The 23,636-nt window shown below is 38.3% G+C and overlaps 5 protein-coding genes and 1 pseudogene across 7 annotated transcripts; all 6 read left to right on the top strand.

Annotated features, from left to right (window-relative positions):
* Positions 1 to 1,222: 1,222 nt before the first annotated feature.
* Positions 1,223 to 2,257, top strand: LOC134320514 (trace amine-associated receptor 13c-like). The gene has a single exon (XM_063001925.1). The coding sequence runs from the start codon at positions 1,223 to 1,225 to the stop codon at positions 2,255 to 2,257; it is 1,035 nt and encodes a 344-aa protein (XP_062857995.1).
* A 1,538-nt stretch (positions 2,258 to 3,795) lies between these two features.
* Positions 3,796 to 4,830, top strand: LOC134320512 (trace amine-associated receptor 13c-like). The gene has a single exon (XM_063001920.1). It carries the CDS (start codon positions 3,796 to 3,798, stop codon positions 4,828 to 4,830), a length of 1,035 nt encoding a protein of 344 aa, XP_062857990.1.
* Positions 4,831 to 6,561: 1,731 nt separating this feature from the next.
* On the top strand, positions 6,562 to 7,596 carry LOC134320511 (trace amine-associated receptor 13c-like; annotated as a pseudogene).
* Positions 7,597 to 9,111: 1,515 nt separating this feature from the next.
* LOC134320510 (trace amine-associated receptor 13c-like) lies at positions 9,112 to 10,146 on the top strand. The gene has a single exon (XM_063001918.1). The coding sequence runs from the start codon at positions 9,112 to 9,114 to the stop codon at positions 10,144 to 10,146; it is 1,035 nt and encodes a 344-aa protein (XP_062857988.1).
* An 8,046-nt stretch (positions 10,147 to 18,192) lies between these two features.
* LOC134319820 (trace amine-associated receptor 4-like) lies at positions 18,193 to 19,271 on the top strand. Of its 3 annotated transcripts, none has more exons than XM_063001071.1 (2): positions 18,193 to 18,328; positions 18,367 to 19,271. In XM_063001071.1, exons 1-2 carry the CDS (start codon positions 18,193 to 18,195, stop codon positions 19,269 to 19,271), a joined length of 1,041 nt encoding a protein of 346 aa, XP_062857141.1. The 3 variants fall into 3 exon arrangements, with proteins under 3 accessions (XP_062857141.1, XP_062857143.1, XP_062857142.1); XM_063001073.1 differs by having other exon boundaries at positions 18,202 to 18,325; positions 18,364 to 19,271; XM_063001072.1 differs by having other exon boundaries at positions 18,202 to 18,325; positions 18,361 to 19,271.
* Positions 19,272 to 21,151: 1,880 nt separating this feature from the next.
* On the top strand, positions 21,152 to 22,192 carry LOC134319819 (trace amine-associated receptor 4-like). Its single transcript, XM_063001069.1, has one exon. The coding sequence runs from the start codon at positions 21,152 to 21,154 to the stop codon at positions 22,190 to 22,192; it is 1,041 nt and encodes a 346-aa protein (XP_062857139.1).
* The last annotated feature ends 1,444 nt before the right edge of the window (positions 22,193 to 23,636 follow it).

Genomic DNA, 23,636 nt, shown 5'->3' with positions numbered 1-23,636 from the left:
GTTTTAAATCTGGATATATTTGAATCGTATCTAACTAACACAGAATAAAAATAAACTTTTGACAGCATGTTTGGCTGTGATTATTCATTTATTTAGTTTGGTAAATATGTCTCTGTGAGATCTAAGGGACAGGGTTAAGCACCCAAGCTTTTCCAAACCTGCCATCTACTGTGTTACTGGCAGTGTCAAGTAATATTTATTAGAATTTTAACGTCATGTTTTACTCACTTTGGTTACATTCACGACAGAAACAGTCGTCAGTTCACATGTTTAATTTCAAACACAGTCATGGAAATTTTTGTATCTCCAAATCACTTCACTTGCATGTTTTTGGATTGTTGGAGGAAACCGGAGCTCCCGGAGGAAACCCACACAGACACGGGGAGAACATGCAAACTCCACACAGAAAGGACCCGGACTGTTTCACCTGGGGATTGAACCCAGATGGCTCAGTGCTACCCACTGAGCCACCGTGGTGTCAAGTAATAAAAGCATGAAGCAAATCAGAGGAACTTCAGAAATTATTTTGTGGGACAGTTGGTACAGTGGTCTGGGTCTCCGAGTTTTTGCCATCTCTCAAAATATGCCAGTAGATGGATTAGCTGATCAAAATAACCTATGAATGAATGATTAAATAAGTAAGCAGGTAGGTGAGTTAACTGGTTAAGTCTCTTGTCCAGTGATGCAGTGTTACCGGGTTTCAGCACCCACAGCGACCCTCATTCATTCACTGATTCATCTGTGATTACCAATCACTTAATTCTGATCAGGGTTGCAGTACATGCAAACACAATCAATTCAAATCATGAAAATCATTAGTACGTGACATGACAAATGCTCTTTCAAATCAATGGATAAAATTTTTTTACTGAAACACACAGGGAAAAATCATTTTAGGTGATGTTAATTGAGATTAATTTCAGGTGTCCATAATATGTTTGACCATATTGTCTAAATAAAATTTAGAAATATTCTTAAATGCTTCATTTACTCAGAAAGAACAGACGTCTGATCCTTGTGGTGGGTATTTTCATGCCAAAAAACACGTGCTCTGAGTTGGATGTGGTTCAGTGGTGGAGGAGCGTTGATGCTATTGGACCACCGTGTCCCAGGTGAACGTTTTTTTAAGAACCCAAAGCAGATATATCTCAGGGTAAGAATGACTCTGCACATGATTAGATCAAAGTCTGATCCTTATATTTTGATATCTGAATGCTGAACGATGCCTGAGGCTCCAAATTCATCTACACTGCAAGAGTTCTGCTTTCCTGAATCGAACATCTCCTGTGTGAAACGTGGTTATCCTGTGGCGGCTCAAACTGTGTTTTACTTCTTACTGGTTTTGGCGATGACCATCACGATTCTAGGTAACTCTGTGGTGATCATCTCTATAGCTCATTTCAAACAACTTCACACACCTACTAACATTTTGGTGATGTCTCTGGCTGTGGTGGATCTGTTACTGGGACTCACGGTCATGCCGTTAAGCATGATCAGATCAGTGGACGGTTGCTGGTACTTTAGTGAAGACTTGTGTTTTCTTCACTCTTCGTTTGACTTGTTTCTCACCACCACATCAATCTTCCATGTGATTTTTATTGCTGTAGATCGATACCAAGCAGTTTGCCATCCGCTCCAGTATCCTACCAGCGTTACCATATCGGTTGCATGGCTAATGGTGGCTGTGAGTTGGACGACGGCTGCTTTGTATTCTTACGGACTCCTGTGCTCGAAGGCAAATGTGGATAAGCTGGAGCACTACATTGCCTCCATATACTGCCTTGGTTATTGTAGCCTTTTGTTTAACGCACTCTGGGCTGTTTTGGATGCATTTATCTGTTTCTTTTTGCCGTGCTCTGTCATGATTTGTCTGTACGTGCAAATATTTTTTGTCTCTAGAAGGCATGCGAGGAAAATTGAGGGTACAAAACAGGGCAGAAATGACGTGATCCTGAACAAGTTTTCACTGAGAGTGAAGCATGAAAACAAAGCTGCTAAAACGCTCGGGATTGTTGTGGGTGCGTTTAATTTATGCTGGATGCCGTTTTTCATGAACTCTTTAATTGACCCGTATATTAACTTTTCCACCCCACCAGTTGTGTTTGAAGTGTTTCTCTGGTTGGGTTACATCAACTCCACTTTAAACCCCATCATATACGGCCTTTTCTATCCATGGTTCAGGAAAACGCTGCATCTAATCATTACCTTAGAGATATTCGCTTCAAACTCATCTCATATAAAAGTCTATGCACATTAAAAAACTGGTGTGCATAGTTGTCGTTTGAAAAATCTGTTTTGATGCGTTTTTAATCACTGTGAAAATAAAGAAAAATTAAGAAATGGATCAGTTATTCATCTCTGAGGAGATGTGTGTCATTTAAGTCAAAAAAGCATATGTGAGGTCAGACACTGTAGTGGCTCTCAATCAAAATTCAGCTTAAAAAATGTGCTTTTGTGTTTTGGCCATACTAGCATTTTTAGTGTTCCAAAAGCATCCATAATATAAGATGAATATAAAAGAACGTGGTATGGTGGGCATGTGCCACCGTCTGAGACGTAATATACTGACTTTTACACACTACATAGTGCACTAAGTCATCAATATAAGACATTCAGGGTTTGACCTACTGTCTGCCATTATTAAACACTTAAACTGAACATACTCATATAAATTATGCATATATTAGCCAGCATAATTCAAATAAATATACATTTATTGTACAGTTGGGATCTAACATGTCTGTGTTTTGTAAAAGCTGTGTTTGTTTTTGTCTACACACTAAACCTGACGACGGCATTTTCCAGTTCATCCACTTTAGAAAGCAGAATGGAAATGTGTGTGATGTCTGTGATGTGGAGGTTGTACTTTATTGTTTCCATGATAGGCTCCATGTCCCTGCTACCTTGACCAGGATGGTCGACGATTCAATTATTCATTAATTTATTCACTATCTATTTTACTACCGCATCATACTGATCAGGGTAGCAGTGGGTGAGTAAAAAGTACAAAAAAGAGCATCTGTCAGGCACTAATGTTAGATGATAAGGCCTGGCATGCACCTGGCATTCCAATTCATCCCAAAGATGTTTAATAGAGATGAGATCAGAGCTCTGTGCAGATTCTGAACTTTTTTTATTCTCTATGCCGTGCTATCACATCAAGCTGTTGGCTCAAAGTTGAGAGCGAATAACAAATAACTGCTCCAAACATTTTATTTTCCACTCCTTTTTAAATATGCATGGTTGAAACATCTGAATAAATTATTATGAAGTGTGTCTGCATTCTTTTTACTATAAAGTGTACATGCAAGGCCTGAATCAAAAACAAGTCAGTGGAAATGGGTTACATCATTGTTTGATATTAATAATTTATTAGATACTTATTTCCTCTTAAGCCTAATTTACCATTTTATTTTAAATTCCTTACAAAAAACCTTAAAATCACTATCACGGTTGCTCGGCTGACACAGGAGTCTATTACACTAGCCCATCACCACAGAGATCTGGCCAAAACGTCTATGCAGATATTATCAGAGTCTTGTTGTACAATTTGATATTTTGGTGACAGACAGGTAGATTATTGCATAACAACAAACACGTTGTTTTCATTCCCCATTGTATTTTTTGATTGGTTTGCTCTCTCCCAGGCGGCCTCTTACCTCACACAGAAAGCAAATATAATAACTGTCATTTCTCAAAGCGTGAATCATTATGAACATGACTCTTTGATGCTGCAGATCACTATACTTTCCTCAGATTTTTACATTAATTTGATCCAGCTCTTGATGTTAAATGATGTTGGAATCTGTAAATGGATCTTTAGAGGCAGAAACAGCTTTGTACTGTTTTCCTGATTTAAATAATTCTTGTATAAAATATTCGTACCATGTGGTGGGTCAAGCCACAATATATTCTTTACTTGTGTTGGCAACGATCATCACAATTCTTGGGAACTCTGTGGTGATCGTCTCCATAGCTCATTTTAAACAGCTTCACACACCTACTAACATGCTGGTGATGTCTTTAGGTGTTGCAGATCTGCTTCTGGGACTGGTGGTCATGCCGTTCAGCATGATCAGATCTGTGGACGGTTGCTGGTACTTCAGTGAAGAGTTCTGCCTTTGGCACACTACTCTTGACGTGTTCTTGACCACTGCGTCAGTCTTTCACCTGATTTTTGTGGCCGCAGATCGGTATCAGGCAGTGTGCCACCCGCTTCAGTACCCAACAAGAGTGACCCTCCCTGTGGCGTGGCTGATGGTAGCTGTGAGCTGGATTGGCGCTGCAGTGTATTCCTTCGGCCTCCTGTTCTCCAAAGCACATTTGGAAGGTTTAGATGATTATGTGGCAGATATCAGTTGCCAGGGATATTGTAACCTTGTTTTTAATGCACTGTGGTCAGTTTTGGATACATGCATATGTTTTCTTTTGCCCTGCTCTGTTATGGTTGGTCTGTACGTTCAAATATTTCTTGTTTCAAAAAAGCATGCAAGAAAAATTGATGATGCTAAGCAGAGCAAAACCTGGAACAAGGTTTCACAGAAGGTAAAACATGAGAACAAAGCAGCGAAAACACTCTGGATTGTTGTGGGTGCTTTTAATTTATGTTGGATGCCGTTTTACATTAATTCATTACTTGATCCGTATATTAACTTCTCCACCCCTCCAGTTCTTTTTGATGCATTTGTATGGTTGGGTTACTTAAATTCCACATTGAACCCAATTATATACGGTCTTTTCTATCCGTGGTTCAGAAAAACGCTGTACCTCATTGTTACACTGAAAATATTTGCTCTGAACTCGTCTGATATAAAAGTTTATGGACATTAAATAAATTCATAAAACAACAATCTTTATAAGAATGTATTTGTTTTAAATAAAGAGGCCGACTTATTAATAAGACTTTATTCTATATATTATATTTAGTGTGCATTGGTGAGCAGGTGTATTTTGCAAATATTTTGCACAGTAAAGAAGCTCTTTATCGGGTGTCCAGATTATTTTATGGTGTTTGTTTCCGGGAAAACAAAACTTGGGACTATACAAGCACACTAGCTTCATTATGCTTTGTCCACCAAAGGTATAGTACAACTACTGTTGGTTATAATTAACATTTCATTTAATATCATTTAGAGAGTAATTTTTCATTCTGGGGTGTTTTTCACTCTTATTTTTGTACCTCAGAGTTCAGAGCAGTGTATTATTCAGAAATGTGCATCTGATCTAACTGATTCTGTACAAGAGATCACAAATGTACAGCAATAATTACAGTAAATTAATATTATATTTTAATACATATAATTTATTTTAATTTATTAAAATATAATAATAAATTAAAATAAAAACAGTGCAAATTTCCAGTTGTTTCTGATGAAATCACTAAATACTAAAATATATTCCCATTAATAAATGTCATGTACTGAACAAAATACAGAATGCACCAAATTCAATCAAACATTTAGAGCTGCGAGTGCATGTAAAACTGCATTTAAATAAAGAATTTTGGACGTGAATTAATGCTGTTTTCTTTAGCAAAAAGGTGTACAGTAGGAGAAGTGTAGGGTTATTAACCTTGTCAGTGGACTGTGTGTTTAAAGCACAAATGGGCATTGTACTGTCTTGGGCCACATTCGGCTTTTTGGCTGTCCCCAACCGGCCCGCATAAGCTCAGTGTCAATCAAAAATCACACGTAAATAAATGTAGATCACATATGCAATACAACAAGATTGTTTATATTTTGAAGGGACTGTTACTTCTTTACATTTACGTAAGTTTCAGTTTATGTGTGTGAGAGTGTATCCAGCTTCACCGTAATGAGAACCAAGTGCGATTGATAGAGACGGTGAAGTTTTTAACAAGACATGAACTTCCAAGTGTTTATTTACTGAAGTGAGATGTAAAGCTGTTTAAGGATCACAATTTCAATCTAGGGTTTAAATCGCCATTACGGAACTAACTAAACACAGAGAAATACAAGAACTTAAACTTTGCAGAGTGTCACATCTGAAGCTTTACTAACTAAGCTGCAAAAGCAATAAGGACTTCTTATGAAGTTTTACACATCCAGGACTGGAGCAGTAAAGGTCAGCTTTGTGATGTCCAGAAATAATATCTAACAATAACAAAGAGTGCTGATGCTGGTAGAATGGGTCATGTGGACCTGGATTTGATCCTTGTATCCAGTTTCTGTCTGTTTCCCATGTTCTTTCCTCATCCACATGGGTTTCCTCTGGGTACTTCAATTTCCTGGTGTGAATGGTCACATCCCAAAAAACACGCAGAAGGTTGATTGACAGCTCTAAATTTTGGTGAGATTTTGGTGGCAGACAGGTAAATTTTTGCACAGCAACAAACACGTTGTTCTCATTCCCCATTGTTTATTTGTTCTTGTGATTGGTCTGCTCTCTCCCAGGCGGCCTGTTACCTCATACAGAAAGCAAATATAATAACTGTCACTTCTCAAAGCGAGAATCATTACTAACATGACTCTCTAATGCTGCAAATTACTACACTTTCCTCAGATTTTTACATTTATTTTATCCAGCTCTTGATGTTAAATGATGTTAGAATCTGTAAATGTATCTTTAGAGGCAGAAACAGCTTTGTACTGTTTTCCTGATTCAAATAATTCTTGTATGAAAAATTCGTACCATGTGGTGGGTCAAGCCACCTTATATTTATTACTCGTGTTGGCAACGATCATCACAATTCTTGGGAACTCTGTGGTGATTGTCTCCATAGCTCATTTTAAACAGCTTCACACACCTACTAACATGCTGGTGATGTCTTAAGGTGTTGCAGATCTGCTTCTGGGACTGGTGGTCATGCCGTTCAGCATAATCAGATCTGTGGACGGTTGCTGGTACTTCAGTGAAGAGTTCTGCCTTTGGCACACTACTCTTGACGTGTTCTTGACCACTGCATCAGTCTTTCACCTGATTTTTGTGGCCGCAGATCGGTATCAGGCAGTGTGCCACCCGCTTCAGTACCCAACAAGAGTGACCCTCCCTGTGGCGTGGCTGATGGTAGCTGTGAGCTGGATGAGCGCTACAGTGTATTCCTTCGGCCTCCTGTTCTCCAAAGCATATTTGGAAGGTTTAGATGATTACATGGCAGATGTCAGTTGCCAGGGATATTGTGACTTTGTTTTTAATGCACTGTGGTCAGTTTTGGATACATGCATATGTTTTCTTTTGCCCTGCTCTGTTATGGTTGGTCTGTACGTTCAAATATTTCTTGTTTCAAAAAAGCATGCAAGAAAAATTGATGATGCTAAGCAGAGCAAAACCTGGAACAAGGTTTCACAGAAGGTAAAACATGAGAACAAAGCAGCGAAAACACTCGGGATTGTTGTGGGTGCTTTTAATTTATGCTGGATGCCGTATTACATTAATTCATTACTTGAACCGTATATTAACTTCTCCACCCCTCCAGTTCTTTTTGATACGTTTGGATGGTTGGGTTACTTCAATTCTACATTGAACCCAATTTTATACGGCCTTTTCTATCCGTGGTTCAGAAAAACGCTGTACCTCATTGTTACACTGAAAATATTTGCTCTGAACTCGTCTGATATAAAAGTTTATGGACATTAAATCAATTCAAAAACTCAACAACCTTTATAAGAATGTTTTTCTACCAATTTTATTGCACAGTTTGTACTAGTTTGCAGAATTACCACACTAGAATGTGCATTAATTTTGATCCATGTAAAGCAGAGGTGGGCAATTAAATTTTCCAAGAGGCCACATAAGGAACTGGGACTGATGTGGAGGGCCGGACCAATAGGATAAACTTAATTCTGCTCAATAGAAATTGTATCTTTTTATAAAAAAAAGTCAATTGTACAGTTCTGAAAAGCTGTTACTGTTATGATGTCAGATGTTACAATCACGCAATTAAAATGAGAAGCAGGCAGAGTAAAAAACATTAACATTATTTCACTATTTAATCAACTTTCACAAAATTAGGTTTTAAATGAACTTTACACAGTGCTATTGCTATTTGTTTCATTTGATGTTTTTCAGTCCTTTGTTATTGTTGTATATTATTTCTGGACATCACAAAGCTGATCTTTACTGCTCCAGTCCTGGATGTGTAAAACTTCATAAGAAGTCCTTGTTGCTTTTGCAGTTTAGTTAGTAAAGCTTCAGATGTGACACTCTGCAAAGTTTAAGTTCTTGAATTTCTCTGTGTTTAGTTCCGTAATGGCGATTTAAACCCTAGATTTAAATTGTGATCCTAAAACAGATTTACATCTCACCTCAGTAAATAAACATTTAGAAGTTCATGTCTTGTTAAAAACTCCACCGTCTCTATCAATCGCACTCGGTTCTCATTAAATCTGAAGCTTGATACACTCACACACGTAAACTGAAACTTACATTTAAAGAAAGTGGTCCCTTGAAAATATAAACAATCCTGTTGTTTTGCATATGTGATCTACAATTATTTACGTCTGATTTTTAATTGCCACTGACCCCATGCGGGTCAGTTGGGGACAGTCAAAGGGCCGGATGTGGCCCACGGGCCGTACAATGCCCAGGTGTGCTGAAGAGAGTGCTAACTTAAGTTTGATTGGTGGTGTATAAACTTTGGACATAATGGACATATTTGGTGGTGATGTCCTGTAACTTTAAATAAATTTAGCATTAATGGTCTGCTTGACACTGTGGTGATGCTGGTTCTTTCCTCATCCACATGGGTGTCCTCTGGGTACTTCAATTTCCTGGTGTGAATGGTCACATCCCAAAAAAATACGCAGAAGGTTGATTGACAGCTCTAAATTGCCCTTTGATGGACTGACACACTGTCCAAGGTGTATTTCTAGTTTGCACCAAGTGCCATGTAGTGCCAGCCACTCTGCAACCAAGACGAAGCGAGTAGTAACAATGTAAATAAATAAATAAATGTTAATGTTTTGCAGACAGGTAGATTTTTGCATAGCAACCAACACGTTGTTTTCATTCCCCATTCTACTTTTTGATTGGTTTGCTCTCTCCCAGGCTGTCTCTTACCTCGTACAAAAAGCAAATATAATAACTGTCATTTCTCAAAGCGTGAATCATTATGAACATGATTATTATTGATCCAGCTCTTGATGTTAAATGATGTTGGAATCTGTAAATGTATCTTTAGAGGCAGAAACAGCTTTGTATTGTTTTCCTGATTCAAATAATTCTTGTATGAAAAATTCGTACCATGTGGTGGGTCAAGCCACAATATATTCTTTACTTGTGTTGGCAACGATCATCACAATTCTTGGGAACTCTGTGGTGATCGTCTCCATAGCTCATTTTAAACAGCTTCACACACCTACTAACATGCTGGTGATGTCTTTAGGTGTTGCAGATCTGCTTCTGGGACTGGTGGTCATGCCGTTCAGCATAATCAGATCTGTGGACGGTTGCTGGTACTTCGGTGAAGAGTTCTGCCTTTGGCACACTACTCTTGACTTGTTCTTGACCACTGCGTCGGTCTTTCACCTGATTTTTGTGGCTGCAGACCGGTATCAGGCAGTGTGCCACCCGCTTCAGTACCCAACAAGAGTGACCCTCTCTGTGGCGTGGCTGATGGTAGCTGTGAGCTGGATTGGTGCTACAGTGTATTCCTTCGGCCTCCTGTTCTCCAAAGCACATTTGGAAGGTTTAGATGATTATGTGGCAGATGTCAGTTGCCAGGGGTATTGTAACCTTTTTTTTAATGCACTGTGGTCAGTTCTGGATACATGCATATGTTTTCTTTTGCCCTGCTCTGTTATGGTTGGTCTGTACGTTCAAATATTTCTTGTTTCAAAAAAGCATGCAAGAAAAATTGATGATGCTAAGCAGAGCAAAACCTGGAACAAGGTTTCACAGAAGGTAAAACATGAGAACAAAGCAGCGAAAACACTCGGGATTGTTGTGGGTGCTTTTAATTTATGCTGGATGCCGTATTACATTAACTCATTACTTGAACCATATATTAACTTCTCCACCCCTCCAGTTCTTTTTGATACATTTGGATGGTTGGGTTACTTAAATTCCACATTGAACCCAATTATATACGGTCTTTTCTATCCGTGGTTCAGAAAAACGCTGTACCTCATTGTTACACTGAAAATATTTGCTCTGAACTCGTCTGATATAAAAGTTTATGGACATTAAATCAATTCATACAGTTTTTATAAGAATGCTTTTGTTTTAACATATTATATTTGGTGTGTGAGCACTGAGGGTTTGAAGGTGCCACTGCTGGGCCTTCCAGCAAGACCCTTGAAATCTTTAGTTACTTTAAGCTTTGAATGTTTTCATACACAGTTGTAGACACATGTTTGAACACCTCTGGTCAAGTTCCATATTCTTTATTTTTCAACTTTCTACCAATTTTATTGCACAGTTTGTACTGGTTTGCAGAATTAACACACTAGAATGTGCATTAATTTTGGTCCCTGTAGAGTGTAATAACTTTGTTTGATTGGGGGTGTTTAAACTTTGGACATAATGAACATATTTGTTGGTGATGTCCTGTAACTTTAAATAAATTTAGCATTAATGGTCCGCGTGGCACAGTGGTGACGCTGGTAAAACGGGTCCTGTGGACCTGGATTTGATCCTTGTATTCAGTTTCAGTCTGTTTTCCATGTTCTTCTCCTGTCCACATGGGTTTTTTCTGGGTATTTCAATTTACTGTCACAGCCCAAAAAACATGCTTTAAATTGCCATCTGATGGACTGACACACTACACTGTCCAAGGTGTATTTCTAGCTTGCACCAAGTGCCATGTAGTGCCAGCCACATTGCAAACAAAAAGAAGTGAGTAGTAATAATGTTAATAAATAAATGTTAATATGTTTTGCTTATATATTCTTACAAACATCAGTTGTGTTGATCAGAACAATACAATCACAATGAAACAATAATGAGTGGCATAGCAATAACAACATGTTTGGTAAATTTAAGCTTACAACGTTGAAAAGTTAAAATATGTAAAATGGACTAATTAAAAGTAATTCACTACTAATAAACATGAGTAGAAGTTTCCTTCCTTACTTAAATAAAAAAACAATCACCACGGGTGTGCAGACTTTTGCATAAGATTGTAAGCCGATTAGTTACAGAATAGAATTTAAAGGGCTGCTACTGGTCTATAAATCACTGAATGGATTCGGCCCAGAATACATCTCAAAAAGGTTTAGAGAATATAAACCCAGTAGATCTCTTAGATCCATGGACTCAGGTCAGCTAGTTGAGCCCAGAGTCCAAACTAAACATGGTGAAGCAGCATTTAGCTGTTGGGCTGCATATAACTGGAACAGACTGCCAGGAGATATTAGATGTTCCTTAAATGTAGAAATGTTTAAATCCAGGTTAAAAACTTTTCTTTTTTCTTGTGCCTATGATTGAGCTCAAAATTTTTGCTATTACCCTCATTTTACCATATTTCTTTTAGTTTTTCATGCTCTTAATAATTCCTTTTATAGAGTAGTGTACATTCTAAATTGTAGTGTATATTTTACTATATTTTCTTTTAGTTTTCATGTTTTAATTGCTTATCTCTCTTGTTTTAATTTCGTATTTCCCAAATTGTAGGGTATATTTTACAATATTTTCTTTTAATTTTTCATGTTCTTAATTTTTCTCTCTTGTTTGAATTTCATGCTCTCTTAATTGTAACTAAATGTTTGCAAGAAGTCTTCCTGAGGTTCTAGATCTCAGGAATGTTTAAATGCTTTTAATTAACTTTTTTTCCTTATGTAAAGCACTTTGTATTGCCACTGTGTATGAAAGGTGCTATACAAATAAACTTGCCTTGCCTTGCCTTGCCTAAGCGAATACAGAATACAAACCAAACGTACTACGATCACGTCAGAAAGCTCTGACCATGGGCTTGTTGTTCATTCTGTTCCAAAGCTGGTGTACTCCACTTTTTAAAAATGTTTTTAACAAGATTTTTCTAGTGTATCCTTTAAAATTTGGGCCCATTGCCTTAAAGGAGTATTGATGAGGTTATGTACTGATGCTCGATTAGAAGGGGTCACTAGACGTGTTTCAAATCATCCCTAAGTGTTCAAACAAGTCGAGGTCAGAACTAAAGGTCACTGTTGTTCCACCACACAAAACCAGTGAAATCATGTCTTTAGGGACTTTGCTTTCTGCACAGGGACTCATGATAAAGCAGGAAAGGGCCCAGCATATTTTCATTTGATTGCTTTATTTGTTGATCGCTTTAATCCTGGTCACTGTTAACCTGGTTCCACTGGGAAACACTGGAAAAAAAGACAGGAATACTCTGGACAGGACACCAGTCTATTGCAGGGCTTCTACCACACCTTCTCAGAAGTGTAGGGTTATTAACCTTATCAGTGGGCTCAGGGTTTAAAGGTGCCACTGTTGGGCCCTTGAGCAAGACCCTTGTAATATTCAGTTACTTTATGCTTTGGATCTTTTTAAACACAGTTGTAGATACATGTTTGGACACCTCTGGTGAAGTTCCATGTTGTTTATTTTTCAACTCTGCCAATTTTATTGCACAGTTTCAATTGCAGGGCTTCTGCCACCACAGTCCAACATGTCACCAGTCAGTAGCATCACTAAGATTCGAGCCATTAGACTGCTGCACCATCTAAGCATGAGCAAATTGTTTATTTTATACAAATAACTGATTTTATCCACCTGTTAGACATGAGTGTGTATGAAACACTTGAATTTATTCATTACAAGTGGTGTTCACATACTTTTTAAGTCTAAATAGTGAATTTTTACAGAGGATGGAAATACACAGGGGTCAAACGTCTGTTCCTCTGGTTCCTTGAGTGACGTATTAGTGTATTCATCATGACTAAGGGAACAGACTCGGAAGACCAAACAAGGCTGATGTAACATCACCCATCATTAATTTTTAGCACCATCAGTCTGCGGTTTCAGACGACCGACATGAGATGAGAGTGTGAAGACAATAAGTTGTTGTGTGTGAGAGGTGATAACTGGTCTCTCGTGGTTCATCCTGGATTCTGTAATAAACACACATTACATCATTGTTTGGATGTGGTTGATCTTGTATGGACCATGTAACATCTAAATACACTGTAAGGTATTCGGACACCTGACCACGAGCATGCTGGACTTCACATTTTAAAAACAAATGGTATTAAAATAGAGTGACCTATAGAGTGACCTCCTCTCACAAGACTTTAAAGTGTGAGAATGTTTGCTCATTCTGACAAAGGAGCAGTGGTATGGTTGGACACTGATGTTGGTCAAGAAATCCTGAATTGATGTTCCAGTTCATTCCAGAGCTGGTCAGCAGGGCTGAGGTCAGGGATCTGTGTAGGACCCTGAAGTTTCTTTAAACTAAGCTTTGCTTAATGCCATTATAGTTTGGTTTGTGCACATGGGTACAGTCATGCTGGAACAGCCAAGGGCCCTTCATAATCTGGTACTGCAAAGTTATAATTAAGCATATAATTTACTTTATATAATTGATTTATTACACCAGTTATCAAACGTTGTGGCTGAAACACATGAATTAAAAAATAGAGGGGATGTCCGAATACTTTTGTCCATATAGGGTACCATGATTCAACCCAATAACAAAAAGCTTATACGATTGTTTGCAGGAGAGGTCGAAGTAAAACTAGACAGGAATGGCAATAAAAACAAGTAGACCTCTTTAAAGACTCTGGCCCAACAGTCTGAAAATAAACTAGATCTGCGTTCACATGGACCCTGTTTCCTTTAATCAAAAATGCACTGCTGCTATAGATTTCAATAAGCGAGAACACACGCTATCTTTGTACAGTATATTTACATAATAAATAACTTTTTGTGCACCCCCCGGTCTCTACATGAGTGACATGAAGGCATCACACATTCATCAAAATATCACGATGTTCCCAGTGACAAAAACAAACTCATGCTGTTGTTTGCTGGGTAAGATAAAGTAAAGTAAGACACAGATACACAGATACTGTTAGACATTGGTGTGTATGAAACACTTAAATTCATTAATTACAAGTGGTGTCCACATACTGTACATATTAAGTCTAAATAGTGCATTTTTACAGAGGATGGAAATACAGGGGTCAAACGTTTGTCTTCTGGTTCCTTGAGTGACATATTAGTGTATTCATCATGACTAAGGGAAGAGACTTAGGAGACCAAACAAGGCTGATGTAACATCACCCATCATTAATTTTTAGCACCATCAGTCTGCGGTTTCAGACGACCGACATGAGATGAGAGTGTGAAGACAATAAGTTGTTGTGTGTAACACCATTGATTCCTTGAATACCTGCGAGAGTCTCAGTCATTAAAAGTGAGAGGTGATAACTGGTCTCTCGTGGTTCATCCTGGATTCTGTAATAAACACACATTACATCATTGTTTGGATGTGATTGATCTTGTATGGACTAAGTACCATCCAAATACACTGTAAGGTATTTGGACACCTGACCGTGAGCTTGCTGGACACATTTTAAAAACAAATGGTATTAAAATAGAGTGAATGCTGGAACAGCCAAGGGCCCTTCATAACCTGGTACTGCAAAGTTATAATTAAGCATATAATTTACTTTATATAATTGATTTATTACACCTGTTAGCAAACATTGTGGCTGAAACACATGAATTAAAAAATAGATGGGGTGTCCCAATACCTTTGTTAATTTGGTGTACCATTTGCAATAGAGGCCGTAGTAAAACTAGACAGGAATGGCAATAAAAAAATAAGTACTCTTTAAAGACTCTGGGCCAACAGGTCTGATAATAAACTCTATGATTTCTGTTTCCTTTCATCAAAAATGCACTGCTGCTTATTTAGCAGATGCTTTTTTCCAAAGCAACTTACATTACTGTGACAGTATATTTTCCAAGCAATTGAGGGTTGGACAATATACTGGCAACCTGGCAGTGGTGGGGCTTGAACCAGCGATCTTTCAATTACTAGTCCAGTAACTTAACCATTAGGCTACAACTGTTTAAATTTACACTGTATGGCCAAAAGTGTGTGGACACCTGACCATGAGCTTACTGAACACCATATTCCAAAACCATGCATTGTGCTGCTATAATAGCCTTCACTGTTTTGTAAAGGCTGTCCACAAGATTTTAGTGTGTCTGTAGGACATTTAGCCAGAAGAGCATTAATAAGGTCAGACACTGATACTGGTCAGGAAAGCCTGGCTAAGTTGTTGTTTAATGGAGTTGAAGTCAGAGCTGTGAGCAGGCCTATAAAGTTCCGCCACACCAAGCTTGGACCTAATACACAGTCTCAAACTATTTTTATATAAATAAAAATAGGAAGCATATGATGCTTTTAACACACCTTTTAGTAGGGGTGTCCACATAATGTATCTTTGTACAGTATATTTACATAATACACACATCTTCCAGTTTAGTCTTATTCAGTTCCCCATTACATTTGCGGTCTCTGCATGGGCGACATGAAGGCATCATGCATTCATTGAAATATCATGATGTTCCCAGTGACAAAAACAAACTCATGCTGTTGTTTGATGGGTGAGCTAAAGTAAAATAAGACACAGATAAACAGAACTGACACGAGGAAGCAAGTGGACCCCTTTAGACAGTCTGTCCTTGTGGTTTCTGCAGCTCTCTGCAAGGTTACCAAGCCTAATACAACCAAATTGACTGAACTGGACCGAAACAGCCCATTTTTCATGATAGGATATGCAGAAACACCAGTAATCATCTGGAAGCTGTAGCCCAGTGGTTAAGGTACTGAATTAGGTTGCCGGTTCAAGCCTCACCACTGTTAGGTTGCCACTATATATTTATTTTCATTATTAATCTTTCCTTTACAGAGGAGCTGCCACTCAAAGTGTCTGTAAAGTAAATGTGAAGGTCTCTACTGAATTTGAACTTTCTTAAAACTGAACATCCTGATAACATCCTTATCTGAGCATTATGAGCCTCTGACCCTATTTTAATCCCAAAGTAAATTACTAAAGTCTGATTAAAGTTCAGTTTAGGTTTCATTACAGATTTTTGCACAGAATGATTGATTTGTTGATAGAGGTCAAACGTTCACTTCAAGTCAACATGTATCTCCTTGTCCCCTGTGTATTGACATATTTTTAATGAAACAGGCTAAAACAGGCTGATGCAATATTGTGCAATTAGCATCACTTTGCGGTTTCAGATGATCCAAATGAGAGAAGAGTGTGAAGACAATAAGTTGTTTGTAACATGTTTGATGTGTGTTAGTTTCTATACCTGTGAGAGATTCTCCATCATTAAATGTGAGAAGTGATAAGTGGTCTCTTATGGTTCATCTTGGATGCTCGTAAAGATAAACATTACATCACTGTTTGAATGTGGTTGACCTTGTAGCACACATCAACCAAAACAGCTTGATGCTTTACCAGAAAACAACAATGTGTATGATGCAGGCCGAAGTGAAAAATATCAGACCTGATTATGAATGGTGATAGAAAGCAAGTGAATTTTCTTTAGCAGGCTGGCATTATAAATTCTACAAGATATACAGTGTTTTAGACAAATTGCAAATAAACTATAATCTGTACATACTTCATTACCCCCACTAGCAAAACAGTGGCCCTCTGACCATCAACTGAGATAAAATGTCATATGGTGCTGAAACTTGAATTCACACTGTAAATTTATTTCTTAATGTTTTAACGTCATGTTTTACACACTTTGGTTACATTCATGACAGAACAGGTAGTTACTGGTTATACAAGATTCATTAGCTAGTTTAAATATCAAACACAGTCATGGACGATTTTGTATCTCTAATTCACCTCACTTGCATGGCTTTGTACTGTGCGAGGAAACCAGAGCACCCGGAGTAAGCCCACGCAGACACGGGGAGAACATGCAAACTCCACACATAAAGTACACGGACCACCCCACCTGGGGATCGAACCCAGGACCTTCTTGCTGTGAGGCAACAGTGCTACCCACTGAGGTAGGTAGGTAGGTAGGTAGGTAGGTAGGTAGGTAGGTAGGTAGGTAGGTAGGTAGGTAGGTAGGTAGGTAGGTAGGTAGGTAGGTAGGTAGGTAGGTAGGTAGGTAGGTAGGTAGGTAGGTAGGTAGGTAGGTAGGTAGGTAGGTAGGTAGGTAGGTAGGTAGGTAGGTAGGTAGGTAGGTAGGTTAATGCTATACATTATATTGTGTTTTTACTCTGTTTTTGTATATAGCAGTGCCTCTGTACATCCCTTACTTACTGTGTTTAAATTTTAGTTTCTCCTGCTGTAACAAAACAATTTCCTTCTGGATTAATAAAGTATCTATCTATCTGTCCGTCCGTCCATCCGTCCATCCATCCATCCATCCATCTATCTATCTCTTTGTTTTTTTTTGTTTTTTTTCCCTCAATCAACAATAATTCATTTATTTCACACAAAGAAACTAAATATACAATTTAATAAAATAAAGACACCCAGGACAGACTGGTCTGAAGTATGTGGGCACTAAATCCTAATTACTGAGTTTGGGTATTTTAGCAACACCCTTTACTAACAGGTGCTTGTGACATTGTGAAAAGGCCTTTTCCTGTTCCAACATGAATGTGCTGCTGTGCAGAAAATTAAGGTCAATACAGGTCAATACAGACACACTGAGGACATTTGGGATCATTTAAAACTTTAACTGTGAGTCAGGCCTTCTTGGTCAACATCAGTGCCTGTCAATAAAAATATGTTTTTTTTACAAAATGGGAAGAAATTCCAAATAACAGAAAATCCCTCCCAGAAGAGTGGAGGTGGTTATAAAGCAACTTTACATTAGTGCTTATGGATTTGAAATGGGGCGTCCAACAAACAGGTGTCCACATAGACACTTTTAGCCCAATAAAGATGGTGTCAATAACTATTACTACTAAGAGGTACTATTATGTTTGTTTGTTTGTTTAGAAATGCTTTGAGTTGATTTTGTGTTCTTTGTAGTGAAAGAGGTTAAATGTAAGTGTTCAGCAGGAACAGTGGGACCTTGGTGAGGGTTAGATGATGTCACATTGAAGCATTTCTATTGGAGAATAAACGTTCCCTATAAACATGAATGTATAAAAGCGAGCATGGAGCAGTCTGGAATCTGTAGGCAGGACTTGAGTTCTAAATACCAACCTCACCTTCAATCTAAATTTTGTTGGCACAATATTTGTTATATTTTGTTTAGAATATTGGTATGGTTCCATCTTGTAAGCGTTATTCTGAGGAGGGGCGCTCATGAATGGACCCTATGGACATGCTTTTAATGAATAGCACTGATGTGGAGTATTTTCTCCTCTGCTTCCCACAGCAGTCTGACTCCTGCCTCCGAAAATCTCGTCTCCTGATGATCAGAGTGACCATGTACGTCCTAAATCTCTCAACGATCCTCATGACTGTGTTCGGTAACCTGCTGTCTCAACGATCCTCATGACTGTGTTCGGTAACCTGCTGGTGATCATCACTATCTCTTATTTCAAACAGCTGCATTCTCCGACCAACTTCATCATCCTCTCTTTAGCATACGTGGACTTCATGTTGGGCTGCCTGGTCATGCCTTTCAGTATGGTGCGCTGGGTGGAAGGCTGCTGGTTCATTGGAGATCTGTTTTGTCAAATCCATTCCAGTTTAGACATGACTCTGAGTATCGCCTCCATCCTCCACCTGTGTTTGGTTTCCATCGACAGGTTCATAGCCATTACTGATCCTCTGAGCTATAAGATGAAGATGACTAACAGAACTGTTTCAGTTTGTATCGCGGTCGTTTGGCTCTTTTCATGCCTGTTCAGTTTCGGGATTGTGTTCTCCAAAATCAATGTTGCAGGTCTGGATGAGCAAATGTTGAACCCTTGTGTTGGGAACTGTGTTTTGATTTTTAACAAGGAATGGGGTGTTATTGCTCCACTTCTCAACTTTTACATTCCAGGAGCCATCATGAGCTCTCTGTATCTTAAAATTTTTCATGTGGCGAGAAAACAAGCCAGATTCATTTCTGATAGGCCCGGCGTGGTTGTTTCTGGTGGAACGAAACACCAGGTATCAGACGTGAGGGAAAGAAAAGCAGCTAAAACTCTGGGCATCGTTATGGGAGTTTTTCTTTTGTGTTGGCTGCCGTTTTTTCTCACCACTGTAATTGAGCCGTTTCTTAACTTCTCAACCCCTCTTGATGTTTTTGATGCTCTGGTCTGGTTTGGATATTTTAATTCCATGTTTAATCCTCTGATCTATGGATTTTTCTATCCACGATTCCAGAAAGCATTTAAAATTATTATTATGAGATACGTTTTACGCCTGAGAACTTCAAACAACCTGGAGCTTTAATGATTTTACTAAGATTGTGGTTCTTTTTAATGTGGTGGTTCTATAATGTCATTTATTTTTATGACATGGCCTCATAATTCCTCATCTGTACGTCTGTTTGAATAAAGAGGGTGATTTTTGTACCCATATAAATAAGGCTAGTTTGACTACATCAGTATCACATTGTACGTGTTAAGATTAGTAACTCAGCAAAACTAACGACAACTAAAGGCAAACATGGTCATTTATAGTAATCTGGATCCCGTCCCAGGGACACTCAGGACAAGGTGGTCAATCACATCAAACATTCACACATTTACTTACTAAATCACACCTAGGGGTTATGAGCAGTAGCCAGTACATCTACTGGCATGTTTTAAAGTTTGGAACACAGACAATAAACAAAAGTAAGAATTGAATGTGGTCCTTAGAGCAGAATGGAATCAACACTACTACTCACAGTTATATACTCTATAAAGAATAAAGGCAAATGATTACTCAACAGAGAATGGTCCTGGTCCCAAAAATGTTTATTAGTAAAATAAGTGCCTGTAAATGTGATGTGTACAGTGTGAGTTTGGTATTTGCACCTATACATGCATGGCTTTCTATTCCACCTTTTAAAAGCATGCCAACTGCTAGACTGGCTCTATAATGACCCTAAGCATAGATAAGTAAGTCCTGAGTTGGACTGGCACAGTTTTCAAAGAGAGGCTCTGGACTCACTATGACCCTTACCAGAATAAAGTGGCCATAAAGATTTATGGTGAATAAATAAATATTTTAAAATATTTTTTTGTATCTGTATTTTTAACTAATCAAATTAAAAGCTTACATACCTTGTTGAAACGTGAGTGATACTGTCCACAGCCAAGCAAGCTTTACATCACCATGGGCTTAGAAGCTGCAGGGCGAGAAAGGAGTCCCTGTTCCTGCTTTTTTTGTCCATGTGAGCAGCAACAAGCTTTGAGCTTTAAGGTGCTGTGGCATCTTTCTAGCATGGGAGCCGCAAAGCTTATGGAAATATCAAGCTTGCTTGATTGGGGACAGTGTTACTGGACTTTGTAATGTGTGCAGTAAAACAGACCATTGTACAGTGAATTCTGCCCATGAAACAAAGTTAAAGGACATTGTGGAACTTTCTACTCCACTGTTTGTTTGGTAGGATTTTAACATCATGTTTTACACTTTGGTTACCTTCATGACAGAAACGGTAGTTACTCATTAACTACCTGTTGACTGTGCTGCTGTGCAGAAAGTTAAGGTCAATACAGGTCAATACAGACACACTGAGGACATTTGGGATAATTTAAAACTTTAACTGTGAGTCAGGCCTTCTTGGTCAACATCAGTGCCTGTCAATAAAAATAAGTTTTTTTTTACAAAATGGGAAGAAATTCCAAATAACAGAAAATCCCTCCCAGAAGAGTGGAGGTGGTTATAAAGCAACTTTACATTAGTGCTTATGGATTTGAAATGGGGCGTCCAACAAACAGGTGTCCACATACTTTTAGCCCAATAAAGATGGTGTCAATAACTATTACTACTAAGAGGTACTATTATGTTTGTTTGTTTGTTTGTTTAGAAATGCTTTGAGTTGATTTTGTGTTCTTTGTAGTGAAAGAGGTTAAATGTAAGTGTTCAGCAGGAACAGTGGGACCTTGGTGAGGGTTAGATGATGTCACATTGAAGCATTTCTATTGGAGAATAAACGTTCCCTATAAACATGAATGTATAAAAGCGAGCATGGAGCAGTCTGGAATCTGTAGGCAGGACTTGAGTTCTAAATACCAACCTCACCTTCAATCTAAATTTTGTTGGCACAATATTTGTTATATTTTGTTTAGAATATTGGTATGGTTCCATCTTGTAAGCGTTATTCTGAGGAGGGGCGCTCATGAATGGACCCTATGGACATGCTTTTAATGAATAGCACTGATGTGGAGTATTTTCTCCTCTGCTTCCCACAGCAGTCTGACTCCTGCCTCCGAAAATCTCGTCTCCTGATGATCAGAGTGACCATGTACGTCCTAAATCTCTCAACGATCCTCATGACTGTGTTCGGTAACCTGCTGGTGATCATCACTATCTCTTATTTCAAACAGCTGCATTCTCCGACCAACTTCATCATCCTCTCTTTAGCATACGTGGACTTCATGTTGGGCTGCCTGGTCATGCCTTTCAGTATGGTGCGCTGGGTGGAAGGCTGCTGGTTCATTGGAGATCTGTTTTGTCAAATCCATTCCAGTTTAGACATGACTCTGAGTATCGCCTCCATCCTCCACCTGTGTTTGGTTTCCATCGACAGGTTCATAGCCATTACTGATCCTCTGAGCTATAAGATGAAGATGACTAACAGAACTGTTTCAGTTTGTATCGCGGTCGTTTGGCTCTTTTCATGCCTGTTCAGTTTCGGGATTGTGTTCTCCAAAATCAATGTTGCAGGTCTGGATGAGCAAATGTTGAACCCTTGTGTTGGGAACTGTGTTTTGATTTTTAACAAGGAATGGGGTGTTATTGCTCCACTTCTCAACTTTTACATTCCAGGAGCCGTCATGAGCTCTCTGTATCTTAAAATTTTTCATGTGGCGAGAAAACAAGCCAGATTCATTTCTGATAGGCCCGGCGTGGTTGTTTCTGGTGGAACGAAACACCAGGTATCAGACGTGAGGGAAAGAAAAGCAGCTAAAACTCTGGGCATCGTTATGGGAGTTTTTCTTTTGTGTTGGCTGCCGTTTTTTCTCACCACTGTAATTGAGCCTTTTTTTAACTTCTCAACCCCTCTTGATGTTTTTGATGCTCTGGGCTGGTTTGGATATTCTAATTCCCTGTTTAATCCTCTGATCTATGGATTTTTCTATCCACGATTCCAGAAAGCATTTAAAATTATTATTATGAGATACGTTTTACGCCTGAGAACTTCAAACAACCTGGAGCTTTAATGATTTTACTAAGATTGTGGTTCTTTTTAATGTGGTGGTTCTATAATGTCATTTATTTTTATGACATGGCCTCATAATTCCTCATCTGTACGTCTGTTTGAATAAAGAGGGTGATTTTTGTACCCATATAAATAAGGCTAGTTTGACTACATCAGTACCACATTGTACGTGTTAAGATTAGTAACTCAGCAAAACTAACGACAACTAAAGGCAAACATGGTCATTTATTCATTCATTCAGAGTTTCCAAGGAAGATTAATAATAATATTTAATAATACTAATTAATAATAATAATAATATTTTCAAAAATACAGCCTTTTGTATTTGTATTTTTAACTAATCAAATCAAAAGCTTACATACCTTGTTGAAACGTGGGTGATACTGTCCACAGCCAAGCAAGCTTTACATTGTCATGGGCTTAGAAGCTGCAGTGGAAGAAAAGAAGTCCCTGTTCCTGCTTTTTTTGTCCATGTGAGCAGCAACAAGCTTTGAACTTTAAGGTGCAGTGGCATCTTTCTTGCATAGGAGCCACAAAGCTTATGGAAATATCAAGCTTGCTTGACTGGGGACAGTGTTACTGGACTGGTGCCGTAAAACAGACCATTGTACAGTGAACTCGGAGCTCATGAAACAAAGTTAAATGAGGTTGTGGAACTTTCTACTCCACCACAGTTGCGTTAAGTACAAAGTGTGTTTCAGTCATTCAGTCTGAGAAAAATAAGAGTTGCAGAAATCATTCTGAAATTAGAAAACACAAAAACACACATTCCTTATAAGTGTGTATAAATGTTTTGACCTCAACTGTGTACAGATGTAGCTGATAAGACGTCAGATGAGGGTTTATAATAATGGCAGCAATTAGAGGAAGTACTGGTAGACGCTTTTGAAAAAAAGAAAGTAAAAAAATGAGGAATAAATATGCACTCTGCAAAAAAAAAACTGAGAAAATGAAAGAAAAAGTGTAATGTGTAATTTTGTCAAATAAAAAAGATTGATTCATTTGTTTTTGAATATTTTATAAAATATAATTTATTTAGTTAAACAAATATGCAGTAACTTTTTCCACAGAGGTGAAACTACAGTCAATGTCAAAGGTTTAAATACACTCATTGTCCACTGCAATGAGAAGAAAGCCTTTATAGTCATATATTTAAAACATATTCACACATACAGCTCAATGAAATTCTTTTCTTCACATATCCTAGTTTAATTTTGGAAGATGTGGTCAGAGCAAGGGTTAACAATCATATATCACCACTGGGTGCCTGGCAAAACCAGGATTCAAACCCTCAACCTTCACAATACTGGCCCAAATGTATTCCTGCTTTGGACACAGTATTCCTGGATGTAAAGGCCAGGACGGAGTGGTTGATGTGAATGATAAACGAATTTATGAACGTTATTATACGCCTGCGGTGGCACGGTGGCTCTGTAGGTAGCACT

This window comes from Trichomycterus rosablanca, chromosome 9, assembly GCF_030014385.1.
Source record: "Trichomycterus rosablanca isolate fTriRos1 chromosome 9, fTriRos1.hap1, whole genome shotgun sequence".
NCBI classification, from domain to species: Eukaryota; Metazoa; Chordata; class Actinopteri; order Siluriformes; family Trichomycteridae; genus Trichomycterus; species Trichomycterus rosablanca.
Note: the sequence above shows the minus strand (reverse complement) of the source record. Positions and strands in the feature narration are given on the sequence as shown.

Bases quoted from the DNA above. Each gene is read 5' to 3' on its own strand.
- LOC134320512 (XM_063001920.1), top strand. From the start codon at position 3,796: ATGTTGGAATCTGTAAATGGATCTTTAGAGGCAGAAACAGCTTTGTAC.
- LOC134319819 (XM_063001069.1), top strand. From the start codon at position 21,152: ATGGACCCTATGGACATGCTTTTAATGAATAGCACTGATGTGGAGTAT.
- LOC134319820 (XM_063001071.1), top strand. From the start codon at position 18,193: ATGGACCCTATGGACATGCTTTTAATGAATAGCACTGATGTGGAGTAT. The intron at 18,329-18,366 runs TCTCAACGATCC...GGTAACCTGCTG, and splicing joins GACCATGTACGTCCTAAATC to TCTCAACGATCCTCATGACT.
- LOC134320514 (XM_063001925.1), top strand. From the start codon at position 1,223: ATGCCTGAGGCTCCAAATTCATCTACACTGCAAGAGTTCTGCTTTCCT.
- LOC134320510 (XM_063001918.1), top strand. From the start codon at position 9,112: ATGTTGGAATCTGTAAATGTATCTTTAGAGGCAGAAACAGCTTTGTAT.